Source organism: Misgurnus anguillicaudatus, chromosome 3 (assembly GCF_027580225.2).
Source record: "Misgurnus anguillicaudatus chromosome 3, ASM2758022v2, whole genome shotgun sequence".
NCBI lineage: Eukaryota > Metazoa > Chordata > Actinopteri > Cypriniformes > Cobitidae > Misgurnus > Misgurnus anguillicaudatus.
In genome coordinates this window covers 14,259,246-14,280,373 of record NC_073339.2, presented here as the reverse complement: position 1 = coordinate 14,280,373, position 21,128 = coordinate 14,259,246, and the positions used below count along the sequence as shown (strand labels likewise).

General features: G+C 35.7%; 2 protein-coding genes across 49 annotated transcripts in view; both read right to left on the bottom strand.

Moving 5' to 3' along the window:
• Positions 1-320: 320 nt before the first annotated feature.
• Positions 321-6,377, bottom strand: mogs (mannosyl-oligosaccharide glucosidase). The gene is made up of 5 exons (XM_055204778.2): positions 6,250-6,377; positions 5,561-5,962; positions 5,058-5,281; positions 2,971-3,164; positions 321-2,444 (listed from the first exon to the last, which is right to left on the bottom strand). The coding sequence occupies exons 2-5, from the start codon at positions 5,907-5,909 to the stop codon at positions 680-682; spliced, it is 2,532 nt and encodes an 843-aa protein (XP_055060753.2). The 5' UTR covers positions 5,910-5,962; positions 6,250-6,377; the 3' UTR covers positions 321-679.
• Positions 6,378-14,078: 7,701 nt separating this feature from the next.
• LOC129445284 (uncharacterized) overlaps positions 14,079-21,128 on the bottom strand; it is a 43,405-nt gene continuing 36,355 nt past the window's right edge. For 23 of the 48 annotated variants that reach the window (XM_073861908.1, XM_073861906.1, XM_073861858.1 and 20 more), the window contains 11 exons: positions 21,026-21,084; positions 20,752-20,880; positions 20,486-20,664; positions 20,121-20,242; positions 19,943-20,001; positions 19,673-19,795; positions 19,406-19,584; positions 19,033-19,154; positions 18,867-18,928; positions 18,429-18,684; positions 17,799-18,321 (listed from right to left, as the gene is read on the bottom strand). In XM_073861908.1, coding sequence (XP_073718009.1) covers positions 18,229-18,321; positions 18,429-18,684; positions 18,867-18,928; positions 19,033-19,154; positions 19,406-19,584; positions 19,673-19,795; positions 19,943-20,001; positions 20,121-20,242; positions 20,486-20,664; positions 20,752-20,880; positions 21,026-21,084 — 1,383 coding nt within the window. In that variant the 3' untranslated portion in view covers positions 17,799-18,228. Of the gene's footprint in view, positions 14,179-14,802; positions 14,824-14,994; positions 15,096-15,542; positions 18,322-18,428; positions 18,685-18,866; positions 18,929-19,032; positions 19,155-19,405; positions 19,585-19,672; positions 19,796-19,942; positions 20,002-20,120; positions 20,243-20,485; positions 20,665-20,751; positions 20,881-21,025; positions 21,085-21,128 lie in introns of those variants that run through there. The other 25 variants (XM_073861869.1, XM_073861956.1, XM_073861931.1 and 22 more) reach the window with 5 other exon arrangements.

Sequence of the window (21,128 nt, the reverse complement as noted above, 5' to 3'; positions counted from 1 at the left end):
GTTGCTTTTTCAAATGCATGTTATAAACGACTCAAACTAGGACTTTCTACTGATCAAAAGCCGCAGTACATGAAAAAGCTGTGTATGATATCGGTTGTGCAATTCAGAATCGTTATCGGCCAGGTATTATTAGTGTGTATCTGCATTTATTGTCCCATCCCTATCACGTGATGCACATAAGTTTACATGACGGGCCAAACACATATTTTGACATGACGGGCTAAATACATGTTGTGACGAGCTTTGCATCGTGTGGACTCGAAAAAGATGTCTCTGGCCACCACTGATACCGACCATAAAGTGGTTTACATACACTAAAGAACAATTAATAAGAATTTTTTATTTTATTTTGTTAAATTAGCCAAATACTGTAGCAATGAAACAAGAAAAATGTGCACCGTTATTTCCCAGGTTAATACAGTTAACATTGTTTTGCCTGATACAAGAAAAGGCTTTCGCCTCATCAAACCTGAGGATATTCATTAAATCACATTAAATGGTATGTAAAATGTAAATTTTTATACAGTTTGGGCTTAATCATAACAAATGAGAAAATAAAAATCCAACAGTTTTTTTCACATGAAGTAAAAACGAAATACATTTTGTTGGAATAAACATATGGCACCAGTTCAGCATCCTGACTCTGAATATCATGTTGATTTTGGCCTGCTACAGATTCTCAGTAGTTTTCAGACATTATTAGTACAGTCAGAGCTGACCAGCCTGTAAAGGGGTGGCTACCCTGTCCCCTGCCAGTGCTATCATTATATTGTTCCCAGATGTACCCTGTTTCCAGATACTGCTTGTAAACATTATTGATTAGGTTAGTCCTGAGCTCCTGGTAGATGGCAGCTGCTTTCTCCTTGTATGGTCCATCAATGTTACTATAGTGATGCAATGCTCTAACAGCCAGGTAGTTGATGTTGATCCAAATGGGACCTCGCCAGTAGGGGGCGTCATGTTCCGTGTTCCTCTTCATGTACAGAGGATCTGAACGTGAGAGCGAGCGGAGACCATAGGGTGTCCAAAGGCGTTCAGGATCGTGAATGTCTCGTAAAATATGCTCTAATTTCGGAGAGTCTGGTGTCAGGATATGTAGCAAGAAAGGAAAAAGGCTAACGTAGCCTAACGCATTCACATACTGCAACTTGGGCGCTCTACGAACCGAACGAACCAGTCGCGTGACTGGGAACTGGTGTCGTGGTTGTCCAGGAGGCACAAACACTTTCTCTTGCTGAAGTGACACGGACTGGGTGTGATTTCCGTAATCACTGAAGGCCCGCAGATTATCGGACCAGTGCAGTTCATTTAACAGATCATTATTGCTGAGAGTATAATGGGAATTCTCATACACCTGGTAGGGTTCCCCAAGTATTCTCGCCACATTTGCCATAATCCCGGAGGCCAGGGCCATCCAGCAATACAAGTCCACGTGCCTCTCATCAGCTGAAGGGTGGGAGGCCCGTGGGTAGTCATCCAGACCGGAAGTCAGGGTCTTGGGATTTAGATAAAGATTGGTGTCTTTGTCCCTACCTCGCCAGCGGTAGGAGTTGGCCACAGGCCCGGCTTGCGTGGTGTTAAACCACTCGAACCACGTCTGCAATCTTGGATACAGCCGTTTCAATACATGAAGCATGGTCTGAGAAGACAGCGTATCCGGCTTGGCCTCCAGTTCCTCAACCAACTTTTGCAGAACCAGGAACAATGTGGGTGGGTTAGCATTTTCATTGTGCTGCACTATAAATTCAGATGGTACTTTGCTGCGTGCCTCATCGTCCAAAATCTGCTCGCGCGGGATCCAGCCCTCGACGTTGATAAGATCGAGCCAGTGTGCTATGACCTCCTGTGATAACCGAGGGTCCCATTTGCTCAGGAGAAGCTGATGAAACCCTTCGTCCCAAAGAAAGCCCCTTGGAAAGAAAGAACGAGATGGTACTGCCGTGAACAGTGGGCTTTCGGGGTAAAGCAAGGGGTGTTCGTTATAAACCGATTGTACGACCGACTGGCCGTAGAAATATCCCAATCCACCAAGCATGTTGCTTAAAGCTGCCTTGGCAAATTTTATGTGTGAAGATGTGAACCCTTTAGCTTGGAGGCCAAATGTACTCTCAAACTTCTCATCAAAAGCCGCCTTACGCATCTCCAGCTCATCCGTTAGCACCGAGCCTGCAAGCTGATTCGGTCTTTCGTGGAAGCTTCCGGATTCGAACAGAACTTCTATTTGGAAAGGTGTCTGAACGGTCACCTGATGCACCACAAAGTCACTCTCTGTCTTGGGATCTTGCTGTTGATTCTGATGGTTTGAGACTTTGTAAGAATCCACTGCGAAATATGGTCTCTTTTCGCCTTTGGGAGGACTGAAAATAAACTTGTGATTGAGGCTGTTCTTCACTATATCTGTCATTTTATCCAGGCCAGGGCTCCTGGTCTGCAAGTAATTATATCTAAGGAGAAAAGATATATAGTCAATGAATGAAAAAAATGACATGTCAAATATCTTTCTTTCTCTCACATTCTTGCAAAATTAGTGTATGGCTATGTAAAAAGTTGTAAATATTGAATAAATGTGACCTTGTCCTTGAAATTCAGGCTAAAGTTTGATCATGTAACAGCATCAAAGTTTGATTTCAACCATTGATATCACAATTTCAATCTTTGAGATGACCTTCCTCAGTCAATATGAAAGATATCAATTTGATATTTTCTCATAATGTTCTTTACATTATGAAAGATGATTTTATGTGGAGATCAGTAAATCACAAAAAAGTGACTTTACACAAACTAAGTCACAAATACTATTAAGTATTATGTATAATATACTATTATGCAAAATCTACATACATAAAATACCTACATTGCTAATTATTGTTATTGCTATCTACTGTGTTATTGCTGTTTAGTTAATGCATAGGCTTACAATGCTCAGTTAACTTTAAACAATCCACATTTTTGTGTCGATGTCTAAAATACCTGGCATATTTGCCAGTTGCACCTTCCCCTGCGGTGGGTTTTCCAAAAGTGATCTTGAAGTTGCCAAGCTCCTCAGATGTTCCTGTAACAGAGCTCAAGTGATTTTTCTCCTGTGCATGAGCTTGCAAGGAACCCTGAATATCTGTGGCGACGTAGAACATCAGCGAGATCACTGGAGCTGTGGCACCAGAGCTCTGGCAATCAGAAACAATGAAAGTTGTGATGCTGAGATACATAAAAATTGTTTGTGTTTAATGAAATTACAGTTCCCAATCCTAATATTAATAATAGACCAATATTTTTGCCTCCAATTTATTATATGTCTGAACATCTATTGTTTTGTGTATAATGACAACAACTTAAGACAGTAGGCTAAGAAAACAACCGCAATACTTATTACCTTAGAATTACAAGAACATGTTTGTTAACTAAAATACCAAAATACTGGTAATACTGGCTTGGTTGTTTATTCTTGCTTCAATTAAATGTTTATTTGTTTATTCTGCATAACTGTTAAACTACTTGGGGGAGAGTTGGAAGAATAAACAAATACATAGATAAAGAACTTGTTTTATCTTTATCTTGACAAACTGCTTTTGACTTTTTTAACGTGACATGGTTCACTGATTAACTGTTTACTGTGCTGGCATGCACTACCATTCAAAAAGTTCACAGTGACATAGTCATTTTTTACATTTTAGAATAATAGTAAACTAATCACAACTTTAACTATGGCTATTAAGAAAATTCTAAACATATATAAAACAAGTTATATTTTAGCTTTTGCCTAAAGTTTAAAGTGTTAATATTTTATCCACCAGCTTCTTAAAGGGTTAGTTCACCCTTTCTCATCCTCATGTTGTTTTAAACCTGTATGAATGTCTTTTTTTTGGTGAACACAAAAGAAGATATTTTGATAAATGATGGTAAGCACAGTTCATTGTACCCATTGAATTCCAAACACAATAAAATTAACGCAGCATATATTTTTTACGGTATAAATACCCCCTTCTTAATAACACAACGCAATTTGGGGGTCAACATGTAAAGATTACATAACCAGCTGAATATTACACATTTTATCACACATATCCCCCATTTGCAGGACAATTTTGTTCATGGAATAAATTTTACAATAAGACAGGAACAAAATATTTTGCTTTTGTGTAATACTGCATGTATGCCAACAGGTTTCAGTATAACAAACTGGGTGCACATTTAAAAACTCTCTAGCTTGTTATAGCTCATTGTAAAATGTCATATAAGTTAAAGGAAAACACCACAGTTTTTCAATATTTACTATGTTCTTACCTCAACTTAGACAAAGTAATAAATACCAGTCTTTATTCAATGCGTGCACTTAATTTTTGTACAGCGCATCGTGAATGTGTTAGCATTTAGCTTAGCCCCATTCATTCATTAGGGATCGAAACAGGGATGAATTTAGGAGCCACCAAACACTTCCATGTTTTCCCTATTTAACATTTACTCATGTAAGTAGTTACACGAGTAAGTATGGAGGCACAAAATAAAACGTGGCTTTTTAAGCAGATAAAAAATTAGAACTATATTGTATAGCGGAAGAGCACTTAGTTTGCAGCAGTTCGACCTCAGCACAGTAACATCATCACTTCTGGCTACTCCCCCTCTCGCACAAACTTCCGTAAATATTACTGGGCCCGAGATATGCTCTTCCGCCATACAATATAGTTTTAAAACACCACGTTTTATTTTGTTATACTTACTTGTGTAACTACTCATGTAACTTCTTTGCCAAGTCTTTAAATAGGGACATTGCCAAGTCTTTAAATAGGGAAACATGGAAGTGTTTGGTGGCTTCAAAGTTCATCCCTGTTTGGATCCTAAGGAATGAATAGGGGCTAAGCTAAATGCTAACACATTCACGACAAGCTGTACAAAGACCAAGTTCACGCATCGAACAAAGATAGGTATGCATCAATTCGTCCTAGCTGAGGCAAAAACATAGCAAAACATTGAAAAACTGTGGTGTTCTCCTTTAAAAGTTTTATATCTTTACTTAAAATTACTCCCATATTTTTGTTCATCCTAAATATTATCCTACTCACATGTTGTTTGGCAGTAATCCTCCAAGTCCAGTCTCCGCCGTGATCTCCACCCATACGCTTTACAAACTCTGTAGTCAAGGTGAAATGGCGATCATGAATCTCCTGGACCCCAAAAGAGACCCCATCGTGCATCAGCCATCCATAGCCCTGCAAATGGTCCCCCTGCTCGCAAGTGTGCCTCAAATTTACATCCATATCAGTAGACTGCTGCATCCACATTAAGCCTAGGTAAAAACAAATTTTAGTTATTATAAAATCACTTTAGTGAGAAATCATGAGAACATTTACTGTAGATTTGTGCATTTCCCAGACACTTTGCACTGTGCATATAAATTAGCAACAACACATTTTATGAGTATGTGTGTCCCTGCTATTAAACCATTGCACTGAAAACGCATTAATCAGCAAACAGTTATGCTACAGCATAAACTCCCAATATCACAATAGGAGCATAATAAAATATTTGATGCTAACAAACTGCTCCAAACAGAAATAAACCACACCTGTCACAACAGATTGTGGACTTCTTGTTTTCATGCCAAAGTACACCTGGGGTCGGTAGGAGCCCCAGAATCTCTCTGGAGATACACCAGGACTTGAGCTATTATCATTCAGGACCCGTGGAGAAGGGTGCAAGGTCACGACCCTCTTGGCCAAGGCTGAGCGCATATACAGAGCATAGAAAAACCAGGTGAGGCTGAAGATGCACAAGCCGATGGATATATTGATGAACACCTTTCCGATGTCAGTTTTCTTTTTCTTCTCCCTGCGTGGAGGAGCAGGTGTTTTTTCATCCTTTCTTGGACTAGGCACTGCATCACCCGTTGAGACCCTCTTACGCCGCTTACCCATCTTTCCTTTCGCGTAACCAACCTTATCTGGGAAAGACAGTCATTCAAATGCACCTGCAAACCAGCACAAATATAATCTAGCATTATCACACTAGATGTTATACAGCATAGTTTCATAGCATTGTATTTTATAGACCAAATAATGTTGTATGCAAGAGAAGCTCCAGTTGACGTCTAGTTGGCTGGACGAATGAATGAATGAGATTCAGAGCGTCAGTATTACGAGTATTGTCTGAACGAATGGCTCTTTCTCTGAGATACGTTAAACATATTTTATACAAAATAATATTAAAATTAACACGAAACAATATTAAAATGAATGATATTGTGGTTGACATTACCTTATCTACGTGTCGGTACACTACTGGAAATCGTTATCATCAGCATGAGAACTTCCGCATTACCATAAAGTGAAGCCACTGTAAAACTACAATACTTTTCATAATAAAAGTCATTCGACGTTCGAATGTGCAGTAATACAAATGAAACATTGTAAAAAAAAAATCATTTAAAATTCCCTCAATAAGTTTTCCTTTTCTAAGTCACCAGAAAATGTTCAAAGAAAATGTAATTTTGGTCAATAACAGATACTGGTGGCCCTGCACTTGGCAGCAAAGCACTCATCCAACCTTATAGATATACAAAAATACTTTTTGAAAGTATTACAGATTCCCAATAATTCATAATTTTTATGTCATATTAGTCTGTTTGGGTTTCGTTATCAGAGTCTGTTTGGCCAACTTTCAATTTCTACAAAATAAATAATTCTAGCGCTTGGCATAACTATGTATATTTGTTACTAAAATAAACAAACAGTAAAAATATCTTGATTTTTAGCTGTTTTGTCTTATTTTAATAATTTTAATTAATCTTAAGGCCGCTTGGAAGTTTGTTGACGCCCCCTAGTGGGCCCCGGCACCCTAGTCGAGAAACACTGTTTTAATACATACTTTTCTCTGCGTTTCTTTGTTCTCATTTGTCATTAGCAGGTCCAGATGTAATCAATGTAGTTTTTACTGTTTCTGCTGAAAATTGAAATATCTAAAAAATGTGGTCTGTAAATATTCTGTAATTATTAAATTAAATCTAAAATATTTATTTTTAAGAGTCAGGGGAATGCATTTCGAGAGGGAATTTGACCACAATGGTTAGAATTTTTGTAATGGTGGAATTTTAAAGGAATTACATTTAAACATCCAAATGGCATTTAAACATGATTCCCCATTATATTTTTTATTGCAGCTGTTATTTTATAATGTATCATCAAGCTTGTCATATAACACTTCAAAGTCACATAAGCATTATATTACTGATGTATCGTTTCATTTTTCCTTTTAAACACACTGTAAAAATGTTTTCCTGAGGACAGGACACACTTATTTTTAAAAGTTTGTGTGACTTAAATACTTAAGAAAACAAAAAATAGTCCCCACATGAATTTCTGCCATTTCCTGGTTATATAGCAAAATTACATGAATACTTTCTCATGATTAATATATAGCATGTATAATTTCATAGTTTTTACAACATAACGTAAATATAACTTTTAATTAAACCTAAATAGCATTTGTTTTGGAAATCTATTTTAAATTATTAGGTGCTGTCTGTCACGTCACCTAGTCAAAAAAGAAGTAAAGTTTCCTCCGTAGTAAGTTTTATTTCAAACATCTCAACTTTTAATTGTATTTTATTTCATCAGGTATATACTGTAAAATGGTTTGTGTTCTCTGTCATTAAAATCCATCACAGCAAGCAAACATCAAAGGCTGCTACCCAGAGAGCATTTCGGAGATGTCTGTTTGATGTCTGCATTTACATCTGAAGATGTTTTCTCATCTCCGAGACATCCCCTGTCAGATGCCATATAGACATGGTGGTAAACTGCTAAACGCTTAACAGATATTTTTACACAGCAGATGTAGATCTTTAGCTGACATCTTACAGAAATGTCTGTACTATGCTCACACAAACACACAATAAAATCCATAGAATGCATCAGTTTTTTTGCGAAATAGGCTATTGAGGCCTTTTTTGTATTTAGTTATTAGTCATGGTTGTTTGTTGTTTTTAAATAGTGCACACCTGTTTTCTGGTAATTTTATGTGTATTTAAGGTTTAAGTTCTCATTGTTGTCTGGCATTGATTGTGTATGTGCTCATTGTTACATTGCTCATTCATTTTGTAAGGGCTCTCTTTTTTATTTAATTAATTAGACTGCGTGTTTATCAAGTTGTCTTTGTCATCATCCACAACCACATGACATACAGTAATCATGTGTAACATACAATATGGACCAGTTTGTTGGCCTACTGTACTTGAGTGAATATTTTTTAAAACAGTGTAAAATGCTAAGGGTACATTTACAATTGTAAAGCTTTACACAACACATTATATGTTTTCATGATGTGCTGTTTGCCCCTTTATAAGCAGACGCTTATGACTGGTCAACATCTTTACATTAATAGCTTTCAAAGGCCATTTTTCAGGATACAGCATGCTTATCAAATGACCTTACTGAATTTGTCATTGCCCACACAAACCAATTAACAACTTTTTCCAAACCACTTAAGAAAGACAACTGGCAACTGGTTAGTTTATTTCAATAACTTTAATGATAGTTTTAATTATTCATAATTTAAGAAAATAGCAAAATCCACAACTATAACAATAAACTAAAAATACAAAGAAGAAATATAGATGAGGTCACTTTTAGAGCTATGTGTATATGATAAAAAAAAAAACATTTCTGGCTGACGCTGACACAATGCTTCAGGGAAAATTTTATATAAAAAAATCTTCCTCAAAACTTTACCTGTATCACACATCACTACTGGGAAATGTAGTTAAACTAGTTTTGCTGTTTGCTACCGCCCAACCCTCTTTATGAAACACATTAATTATCTCCTTAGTAAATATACTGTATGTCCTTTTTGCCTAAGTGTGGTTACAATAGTCCAGGCTGGCATGTGGATGACAAGGTTAACAGTTTATTTATGTCACACCCACGCATACAGATGGTACAGGTTTGGCCATTGTCCTCCTAAAATATTTCTTTTCAGTAGTTTAACAAAAGTAACTTGTTTTTTACTGCAGGTTTATGACTATAGTACAATGATGCCGTCAGCTTATAGTCTGTCTGGTAATAAAAATGCACATTTAAATATGTTTCTATCAGAAAATGAGTCGCCAGTTTGTGTGTAGAGACATTCTGCTATTATACAAATACATCTTTTATTCTTTGTGTAATCTCCTTTAAACCGCAACAGTCACACAAAACAGGCTATTGGGGATCTCCTATCAATGTGATGTCACATTGATTACGCCCCAACTATAACTGCTCACAGACTCCGCCTTATGAGCTCGTAATTCAACCTTCTGCCAGAGACGCATGTATGAAAAGCTACTTTGCATACGGGGGGAACAGAAGTTTTTTTGCATTTAAAGAAACACACACAAAAACAGCGCATTTTTCATTGCAGCCACAAATGGCCATATTCAATGTTGTATAATGAAACATCTGTGGTGTATTTTGAGCTGACTCACTCAAACTTAAACACTTTCTGGAGATACCAGAGACTATTTTTATATTGCTGAAAATAATTAGGTTAGGGGCCCTTTAACATCCATATTAATCAAAATAATAGAATTAAAAAACAAAGCGACTAAAAACGTACCTGGTATAAATGGTCCTGCCTTCTGTTACAACAAATAACACATAAGTATTTTAAGGTCAGGCTCGGGCACTTTAACATGGGAAATATTTTGTGCTAGGAGATGATTTTTGGAGATGACTTTACTGTGATTTTAATAAATTAATAAAAATGGGTGTAAATAAATTACTTAATTAGAGATACACCGTACATACATGATGGCTTACTTCATCAATTTAAGACACTTTTTAGTAAAAAGTCTTAGTTTTCTAATGGTCTAAGCTATCATCAAGGGATAATCATTACAACGTTCATGGTCATAAACTCCTGATATTAAGAAAATTGACTTATCGGACTAAATTAAAATAATTACATGACAAATTTAGAACAATAATAATTTTAATTATAATGTAATTTAGACACAAATAACAGGTTAAGTACGTAATGTATTTAAAAAGTGTGCCAAATTATATATATATATTTTTTTTAGAAAACTTTGTGACAACATGAGATGATACAATTCAGCCAGTTGGGCTACATCTTTAATATTTGTTTAATCCAAAATACTACAGTCACTATATTTCATTGCTTCATACTGCATTTCATATTTGGCATATTATGAGGACGTGCCATATGCAAACTAAAATTAAAACAAATCTAAAGAGATTTGCAAAATACATCCAAGAAATATGTGCCCAAATTCATATGGTCTTCATTTAATTGAAAAAAAGTTTACAGATATATATTGCATCTAAACAATTGCTAATTTTTTCTGTTTTAGCCCCCAGCATAATTTAAGAATCTCTAACAAAATCAGCCAAAGGATTCCAGCAAGCCATTAGTAAAATCTGCAACCGTATGACAGTGTTGATGCATTAGGCAGAATACCACTTTGATTCTGAGACATTTTTGAAGGGACAGGACCTCATCACAAAGGGCGTTAAAACTGTCGCCCAACAGAAAAACTATGAAACAACACGGGAGCGTTTGTGTATGACTTGTAATTTTTAATGACACACCTGCAGAGTATGTCTCTTTTATCATAAACCCTTTCGACGCATATGTAGCAGGCACATATTTTGACATGACGCATGATGCAAATAGGATCACATGACTCACCAAACACATTTCGTCATGATGAGCCACACTCGACACGCTGAACACATAATTTGAATTCCTGCCCCTGGAAAGAGAAGTCACCTGCTGCCACTGCATTTCGATATTACTATGTTCTGTTTCTTCAGGTTACTTGATCCAGGCTATAAAAAACCCAGGAAAAGCGGAAAAATTCTCTTTCATTATAAGAAATTCTACATTGTTTAACATCACAATCCCATCAGGTGTTTGTACAGTAGATGTGAAGTGGGTGGAGTAAAAATATTACATACCTGTAGTGTGCACTTGTTTACTATATTGGCGTTGTTTATTGTCACAAGGGTTTCTCAGAACAGTGAAGAATTAAGTGGAAACATGGGCCTGGTTGAGCTTTTACAAGGTGCGGCTGACTGTAGTTGACCTAGTAGGCATTTCATCAAGGTTGTTGTTACAGTAATTTCTTTATAAATATCTTACTAAACAGAAACACACATACAGAAAAAAGGGTTAAAATAGCCCCAATCTGTCCCTGGGGAAGAAATATGTACCGTTTACGTGAAGACATTTACCTTTGAGGTACCAATATGTAGCTCTGATGTACTAATATCTAGTACAGGCAATGATATTATGCAGCAGCCGAATGTAGTCCCCTTAGTAACTTAAGCTAGAATTTCACATACGTACTCTCGGGACACCAAAGATTTATTTTACATCTTAAAAAAGTCCTGTGAAATGTCTCCTTTAAAGCTTAATATAATTTAAAGGGTTCGTTACAAACTTTCATCTCCTTCACATTTGTCATGAAGGCTATATATTATATAGATTAGCTATATAGACCAAAAACACTTTTTGTACTGGGCTGTAAACATATTTATTTCTGCTGTAAAGTTTTAACATGGGGGGTCCATGAGATTGACCGTCTCTAGCTGCCAGTCGATGAATTGCAGTTTAAGTCAATTCAGCATTGGATTCACGATAGAGACCGATAGGGTGCCCCTTGGCAAAAGTACTTTATATTAGTAAATTTTGATAAAAGGCATGATATCAAGTTGGAATAATGTGATTAATCGTGCACAATAAAACCAGGAATATGCATTAAGGTCAATTTTTATCTTATGTTAATTAATGCACATTAATTGTAATACAAATTGCCACAATGTCCCAGCAGAAATTTATTTAGCAACTTTAAACTCCTGCATCATAAATAAATCGAAAGATGGCCTTGGAGAGTCTTCCCCACCTTTTGACCAAAGTCTATATTTGTCCAGCAGGACTTAGCTGAGACATACAGTTTCTCTGTTGGTGTTTCACCAAGATGTATTTATATGCAAACATCCGTCCACATCGTTCGCACGTGAAAGGCTTGTCACGTGTGTGGATCTTCATGTGCGTTTTGAGATTAGATGACTGATTGAACATTTTTCCACATTGGCTACAACCATAAGGTTTCTCACCTGTATGGACATTTACATGCTTTTTGAGATTACTCTGGTCAGAAAAATGCTTGCCACAGTGCAGGCATCTGAATGGCTTCTCTCCTCTATGAATGCCATGGTGCCTTTTGAGACTGGATGCCTGACTAAATCGTTTACCACATAGTGTACAGCTGTAAAGCCTCTCTCCGGTATGAAGCTTCTGATGCAGGAGGAGAGTACTTGGTTGAGAGAAAACTTTTCCGCAATGTTTACACATAAACTTTCTTTGCATCTGAGCAGTGTCTGAACTAAATTGGGATAATTCGGATTGAGAAATGACCGCTTTCTCAAGTCCGGCGGCTCCATCGTTGTGTGCTACATGACTCTCCACATCATGGATCGACAGTCCGTTACAGTCCATTTGAGTTGCATATGAACACGTGGGATCTGCACTCCCTCTGTACATCAAAAATCGATTTACAGAAGGTCCTGCGTTGCATTCAGATTCAGTGTAGGAGGGATTGTTTGTAGTTACGTCAAATGTCCTGGCATCCCATGAGGCATAGGTGTTGACTGAATGTAGGCTAGTCTCTGTTTCTCCATCAGAATGTCTCTGCATTCCGGATTCATCTATTTTGAAATATAACATCCTCAGATAGACACCACACAACTCAGCAGGTGAATATTTTTAATTAAAGCCAATGAAAACACAAAACTTTTGTAATTACCCCCGAGGATATGCGTGTCTGATCCTGTAACAGTCATTTCTGGGTTTTCATTGTTAAGGAGATCAGGTTGCATTCCATTGATCTGACAGGAGTAAATAAGGAAATGAATTTGTAATGTTATTTACAAAGTAATGTCAGTTATTTCATAAGGGGAAATCTGAAAGATTTTGTTTTGATTTCTATTTCACGGTAGAACACAGTCCCCAGTTAAATCTTCAAACTATTTTATAGTAGCAAATATTTTTTGCATCCCAATATGCAGCTTATAAAAACAAAAGTTGTGTTGATTTTTTTGTTTTACAGCAAAACTAAAGTGAGCAATGAATGACTTTTGGTTAAAATATTCCTTTAAATAAAAATAACTAAGTTATATTAATATTTGTAATGTCACAGCCTGTACACAACTAAACTGTGGTCCTATTATGAAAATCTGACTTTTTCCATGTTTAAGTGCTATAATTGGGTCCCCAGTGCTTCTATAAACATAGAAAATGTGAAAAAGATCAACCCAGTAACTTAGTTTGCTAGCATGTGAAAAATAGGTAATTGAAATTTGGCCCCCCTGTGATGTCAGAAGGGGATAATACCGCACCTTAATCTGCACTGTCCAACCATGACACTGCCATTTAGTGCAAGTGGCAATTTTAACATGCTAAACATGCTATAATAAATTATTTATATGGTATTTTGAGCTAAAACTTCACATACGTACTCTGGACACACCAAAGATTTATTTGACATCTTAAAAAAATCTTGTGAAATGTCCTCTTTAAAAACATGTTCACAATCTTGCCATATCTTCTACTGACCTCTTGATGGCAGTGCTGAACACTAGTAGTGTTCTGGTCTATGAAGTTATCTCTGTCGACTGTTACAAAACCTCCTGCATTTCGGTACTGGGTGTCTTCTTTTTCTACAAAATGGGTATGCCAGAAAATAAAATAAGCATTAATAATAGGTAAACTATCATTTTATTTCATCATATAGCATGTTTTTCCCATTTACTCATATAAGTTGACTTTATACATTTTTTTTCAGATTCTATTAAAAAGAACTCAAAAAATACATTTTCAAGTTCAAGCACATAGCTTTTCTTTACTAAGTAACATCAACGAATACTGCCATGCATAATACACCGATTTTAGCAGTTTCTGAGGAGCTGTGTGAAACTTTTCAAACATTTATTTTGAAATGCTTTTAGAATAATCGTTGTCATGTAAATGTACCCTGTGTTAATGCAATTTAAAATAATTATCAAGGATGTGAAAGACCCCATACTCACGATTTTCAGTGGTCCCTGCTCCTCTTTCTGGTAGTTCACACATGTTGTCAGGTCTTTCCTCTTTAATGATAAGAAGATCCGAATCTTCATCCCCTATGGACTGATAAAAAGCACAATGCTGCAATTCCTCAATGTATCACAATTCCTCAAAGGATAAAAATATCCTGTAGCAAACTATTGGTTGTCAGGCTATGCTGGTTTTTCAGTGTCACTAATTATATCAAGACACCAGAGTACCTAATGACTGATATTATATAGATATTATAATATAGTTAAGCGATTACAAATGAGATATACAAATACATTTTATGTACATTTTTAAATGGAGCATTGGGATGATGAAATAATAACACAATGGAAAAAAAACATGCATGATTAAGTAGGAAAAATACTATTAAAGGAAAAGTTCAGCCTTAAATAAAAACTAAAAGATTAATTTACACTCATGTGGCTAAAAACCTGTATATTACTTTAGTGTTTGTGAAACACAAGAAATATTTTAAGAACCGTCTCAGTTGTTTTGAAGCCATACAGTGGAAGTTAATGAGGGCAGGGTTTTATAAACCCATGGGCTAAAACTCATGTTTGTATAGGTCATTCATTGGTAGATCAATATTAGAGCAATGCAAAGGTCGTGGGTTCGAGTCCTTGAAACACATTTAAATGTTGAGCTTGAATGCACTGTAAATCAATTTAGATGAAATGCATAAATGTAAAACCTTACCTGAGATCCCCTTGCATTAAACTGCAAGGGTAGGCTACAGTTTATTTGACGTTATGCACAATGGTATTCAAAAGTGCTTGCCAAATAAATTATTACAAAAAGGACAATTGTTTTAGATTATAGAAATAAATGGATTTTACGTTACTTAACTTAGTTCAAATAATGTATATGCTTCATTGGATAGATACAAACCTGGTCAAGTATTTCGGGTTGAACAGAGACCTCGTCGGATGATCTCTCTTCATTATTACGCTCATTGTTCGGTGAACCAACTTGTATTCTCACGATCCGCCCTAAAGGAAAATTCATTTTGTGTTATTCATCACCGTAACTATGCATTGTACAATATAAAAACAGTATTAGCTACAAAACAAGTCGGTGTTGTCTGACTCTTTTACCCGATACTTTGCCGTATAAGCTAGTTTTGCTGAAGTCAGTCGACACGTTTCTTAATTTATGCGCTCTGCGATAAAACGATTCCCGAATTTCGATCATTTTTAATTTCTTTTTAAGGTTGTTGTTTTCCTTTTGGCTTTGTGATATTTCAAGCTGTAATTCGTTATAGCTGTCCTCAACAAGTCGGCAGATTTCTGCTACAGCGGCGTTTGCAAGTACTTCCATAACGGAAGCTATTTGTGTTTGAAACGTTAAAATATTGGCCATTGCGCTGACGTTTATATACGCAATGCTATAATAATAAAACTAATTTTATCGTATGATATTGGGAAGACAATTCATACAATCAATCCTTTCAGGAGAATGTGTACGAAATTTCGTCGCGAAAACAATGCGTCCAAAACATCCGCTTGTCCTTTTCAAAATAAAAGCACACCGCTATATGACTTAAAGGCCCCATGAAATTAAATGTTAACCCTTTTCCCTTTAATATAAATACGTAAGGCCTAAGGATATATATATAGACTGGTATAGTCCAAAACGCTGACGAATTCTCATACATTCAAAACTTTCAGTTTGGCACATGCACTAAAAACGTCTGGAATTTTTATGTTGTCATCAGATTTTCATCAAATTTCCTGTTCAATCAAATGCTCTCTGGACGCTGAAGCATCTTGCTTCCTATTTCGCGCGAAAGCCTAAAATTACAAGCATCTGAGATACTTACATTTAGTTCTTATGTAGAACCTTAAGACGCATGTGCAGCAGACACGTGATGCACATAGGTTCACTCAATGCGCCACACACATATTTTGAAATGACGAACCACACATATAATGGGCTACATACATGTTGTGATGGCCTTGAATCGTGCGCCATGGAAAAAGAAGTCACCGGCCACCACTGGCACACACTCATAAGCGTAGGCACGGAGATGAGCGTTTTAAAAAGCACGCAAACACAAAATCTCTTTGCGTGTGACAGGACAACTACACGCAAAATTCTCTCAAAATACCACAGTATTCTCATAAAAACAGTGAGTTATGTCTTAAAGTGAATGCAGACAGTTTAGAAAGTAATGTGTGTGTCAGTGTATGGATGTCCGTGCTTATTCAGTCTTGATAAGACCGAAATCTATTAATGTTTCTGTCATTGTGTTAATCAAACAAGAGAAGACAAAAGGAAAATCATTTCTATAGCCTTAAAAAGAATAATTATGGGGCGGTTTCCCGGATAGGGATTAGACTAGTCCTAGACTAAAAATAAATCTAAAAGCTGTCCAAACTGAAAACAACTTGCACTGACATATCTTAAAATAAATCAGTGCCCTTTGTTTTGACTCAAAATGCACACAAGTAATGTTTTTAGTAAGGCATGTTTGTTAAAACTAGTTTCCTAATTAAACTAAAGTCTAGTCCTGGCTTAAGCTAATCCCTGACTGGGAAACCAACCCTATTTGTAAATTATAAAATGAATAATTTATTATTCATTTAATTTTATTTCTGTTCCTACTGTTAGACCTTACTTTATTTGTAACTTTTTTATTTTAATATGGAAATAATTTTTTGATGTGTTCTTATTTTATTTTACTTATTTCCATTTATTGCTGATCCGAAAATTATTCGATCCCTGACTCAAAAAACGTAATGTAATCCGTTTAACCATTATATTGTAAAATGATGTACTTTATAGACATTGATGTCCACCCCATTTCACAGAGGTCCACTTAGAGGTTACAGTTTCTTTCCTTGCCACTAAATACACACAAACATAAATTACACTATATTATCAATGTTATCATTGTTTTTAATTTTGTAAATTATTGTGTCTATCTAATGTTACTATAAGTTACATGTATTGTTTTTGGGATGTGAATTGTTATTTTAAAGATAACCACACCAAAATGCACTAGACTAGACTAAATGTGGTACAGACTGCAGAGAGGAAAGAAACTCAGCTCCACTTTTCAAGCCAATTCTTGGAGGTCAGTGTATACTTTGGGTGATAACAGGGGTGATGGTGGATTAGTAACACAGGGGCCTTTTCTTAGGGATGGGTAAACTGCACGATATAATACCTATAGTTAAGTTTTGGATGAAGTAAAGCATGTCAGACAGTTCACTGATTGAAAGAAGCATGTGTGTATAATATATTTTCAATCATTAGGTGCAAAATAATGTCACAGAAGTTAATATGATTTGAATGTTGAAAATTAATTAGACTACCCGTACAGAGGGCTTGACATTTTCACAACAATGCTCAGTTTAATGAGCTGACTGATCGATTGGCTTCACAAGACATCAAAAAAATGGTCAGGAGCTGGGGATAACTTTTGGGTTGCCTGTATCTGCTTTTTGAACTCTTAGAGACATGCATTATACTGCAAAGGATCAAGGATTCAGCTAAAAATCTTTACTTTTCTAAAGTCACCTACACCTCGAATGAACCAAGGATGAGTAAATTTTATTTTTGAGTGAACTGTGCCTTAAGGTTTGATTTATCCTTTACTACTTTTAACTAACTACATTTGGGCAAATTAAAGAAAGATGACACCTATGAAAGTCAAGCTGTACATTAAGCTGGAAAGGTAAACAAAATAATGCAAACACTATCTTTTACATGGGTAAATATTTTTATTAAAGTTTATACAGTTTAAAATAATATGTCAATTTAGAACAGATGTTAAAGTGCCTGAAGTTACAAAAATAAAATTTGAACATTGTACAACATTAATAAAATGTTTTAAAACTACATATACATATATTAAGAAAATAATTTTACATGCTGTTAACTGAATAATTTTATAAATAAATACAAATAAATATGAATCCATTATATACTACAGCAAATTTGTGACATTTTCAATATTTTCATTTTTAGACAGATCCTGTATGTCCAGCAATACAGTCACATAAAATAAATAATTTTTAATATGTGCATTAATATTTAACTTTTAGGAAAATTAATTTATTTTTTATGTAGTTAGTGGTGCTCAGTCTTGTTTTTGCTCATTGAATATTTGTGAACCCTCTAGAAGAGATTGTGAGTGTTGTACTGTATGTTGTATGACTGCCTCCTGTGCCAACGTCGCCTTATTCGTGCACAGCAACCACAGAGCAAACACTAAAAACAGACAGAGTATGTGTCAATGTCTTAGATTAGATTTGAAAACACTTCAATTGACTTATGACTAATGCAAATACTTTATACTCAGTCATTTTGATACTTACACAAAGGAGAATCCAGCAAGGTACAAGCATGATGGCTATAGCACAGGGAACAATTATAGCCACAACCCACGCGGCACTGCTATTGTTTGCCCCAGTAGTGTTCACCACCATAGGGTAAAAGGTGGTTCTGGCAGGTGCAGCTGTGGTGATAACTCCATTAGCTTTGAGAAGTTCTTTAAGAAAGATGCTGGGCGTACCGATGTCAGATTCGTTGAAAACATACTGCACATCGGCACGAATCACAGTGGAGTTACTCCTGTGTAAAATAAATTAAAATTTGAGAAATGAAAGTAAATTTACATCGAATCATTTAGCAATATCTAAACATAAATCCATCACAAGCCACCACATATCAAACCCTACCCACTTAAGCAGATTTATTAAAATAACATGACACTTATTCTTAATACAAGGTAAACAGTACTGTTCGGCACTTACGTAAATAAGGCTGGGTTGAACGTAAATGGAGCAGCTGAGGGGTCATTTAGGATCTTGTTCAGCTGAAATATAAATAAAGCAGTTCGTTTATTAATTTGTTGAATTGAATGAGATTTAAACATTTCAATTTGCGTGTCAAACAGTGCATCAAAATGCCCATACTTACCAATTCATTTATTTTGTTTTGAACTGATAAGTACGTATCATTTCTGAATTCAATTTTCTCAGACATGTTGACATTGTTGATTGCAAATCCAAAGTCGATGGAATATTTGTTATCAGCCAATTCTTAAAACATAAACAACAAGAACAAATGTTATAGTTGGTGGTTTTACATGCTCACTTATCAATTCATTATAGGAGAAGGGTTACTGATTTAAAGTGTTGTTTTGAATTTCCTTTCCTTTCAAAAGCTTTGATCTACATGATTCTTGCCTGCATGGTTTTCCTAAACCATTTACATTTCATTGTTATATTACAACAAACAGGCTAAAACGTCACAAAAATAGTTGTGTCTAGAAAAGGAAACAAAAACTCACTCTCATAGGTGATATTCACAAAGCTCACAGGATCATTCAGGGTTTGTGTTGGGACTGATCGGACAGTTCTCAGACGTGCGTCTAAAAGACTGTTCGCTATCTGTAGTACACTTTCCCGACTTGGAGCCGGACCACGTGTGATAAACACCAGTTTAATGAAAATGATCACTTTCCCAAGCCTACAAAGATGGCAAATAAAATTAATGTAGAGACAGAAAATGAAAACAACTAACTTTTACCAAATTGGACTTGAAAATGTGATCTTACACAGTCGGTACTGTGGTAACTCCATTAACTTTGAGAAGTTCTTGAACAAAGATGCTGGGTGTACTGATGTCACTTTGGTTGAAAACATACTTTACATCGGCAACAATCACTGAGGAGTTACCCCTGTGTAGAGATTAAAATATAAGAAAAGAAAGTAAATATCTTATCAGAATTTATCACATCCCTTCCATTACAAGCCAACGATTTACATTTCAAACCCTACCCAGTAAAGCAGATTTCTTAAAATCAAAGACACTTTTGCGCACTTACGTAAAATTGGCCTCGTTGAATGTAAATACAGCTGAGCCGTTATTTAGGATCTTGTTCAGCTGAAATATAAATAAAGCAATTTGTTTATTATTTTCTTGAGATTAATGTCATTTGAACATGCCTAATTTCATTTGCGGGGCAAACAGTAAATGATCAGTGCAACAGTGTCCATACTTACCAATCCATTTATTTTGTCTTGAACTATTGTGTAGGTGTCATTTCTGAGATGAGGTTTCTCAGACATAAGTACATCTTTGATTTCAAATCCAAAGTTAATGGAATATGAGTTGTCAGACAAACCTTAAAATATAAACAACGACAACATAAAAATGTTATACTGTGGGGTTTACATGGTCACTTATCAATTCATTATAGGAGGAGGTTACTGATTCAATGTTTTTCTTTTAAAGGAGCCAAAAGCTTACTAAATATCTACATGATTCTTGTCTGCATGGTTTACCTAAACCATTTGCATTTCATTGTTATATTACAACAAACAGGCTAAAACTTCACAAAAGACTGGTGTCTAAGAAGAAAACTCACTTTCATAGGTGATATTCACAATGCTCACAGGATCACTCAGGATTGGTGTTGAGACTAATCGCACGGTTCTCAGATTTGTGTCTAGAAAACTGTTAGCTATCTGTAGTACACTCTCCTTACTTGGAGCTGGACCGATTGTGATAAACACCAGTTTAATGAAAATTACCACTTTCCCAAGCCTACAAAGATGGCAAATAACATTAGTGTGAGACAGAAAATGAAAACAACGGACCTTTACTAAAGTGGATATGAAAATGTGATCTTACACAGTCGGTACTGGTGTTGTGGTAACTCCATTAACTTTGAGAAGTTCTTGAACAAAGACGCTGGGTGTACCGATTTCACTTTGGTTGAAAACATACTGTACATTGGCAATAATCACTGAGGAGTTACGCCTGTGTAGAGATTAAAATATAAGAAATATATAAGATAAGAAAGTAAATATCTTAACAGGATTTACCACATCCCTTTCATCACAAGCCAACGATTTACATTTCAAACTCTACTCACTTAAAATCAAAGACACTTTGGCGCACTTACGTAAAATTGGCTGCGTTGAATGTAAATACAGCTGAGGGGTCATTTAGGATTTTGTTCAGCTGAAATATAAATAAAGCAATTTGTTTATTATTTTGTTGAGATT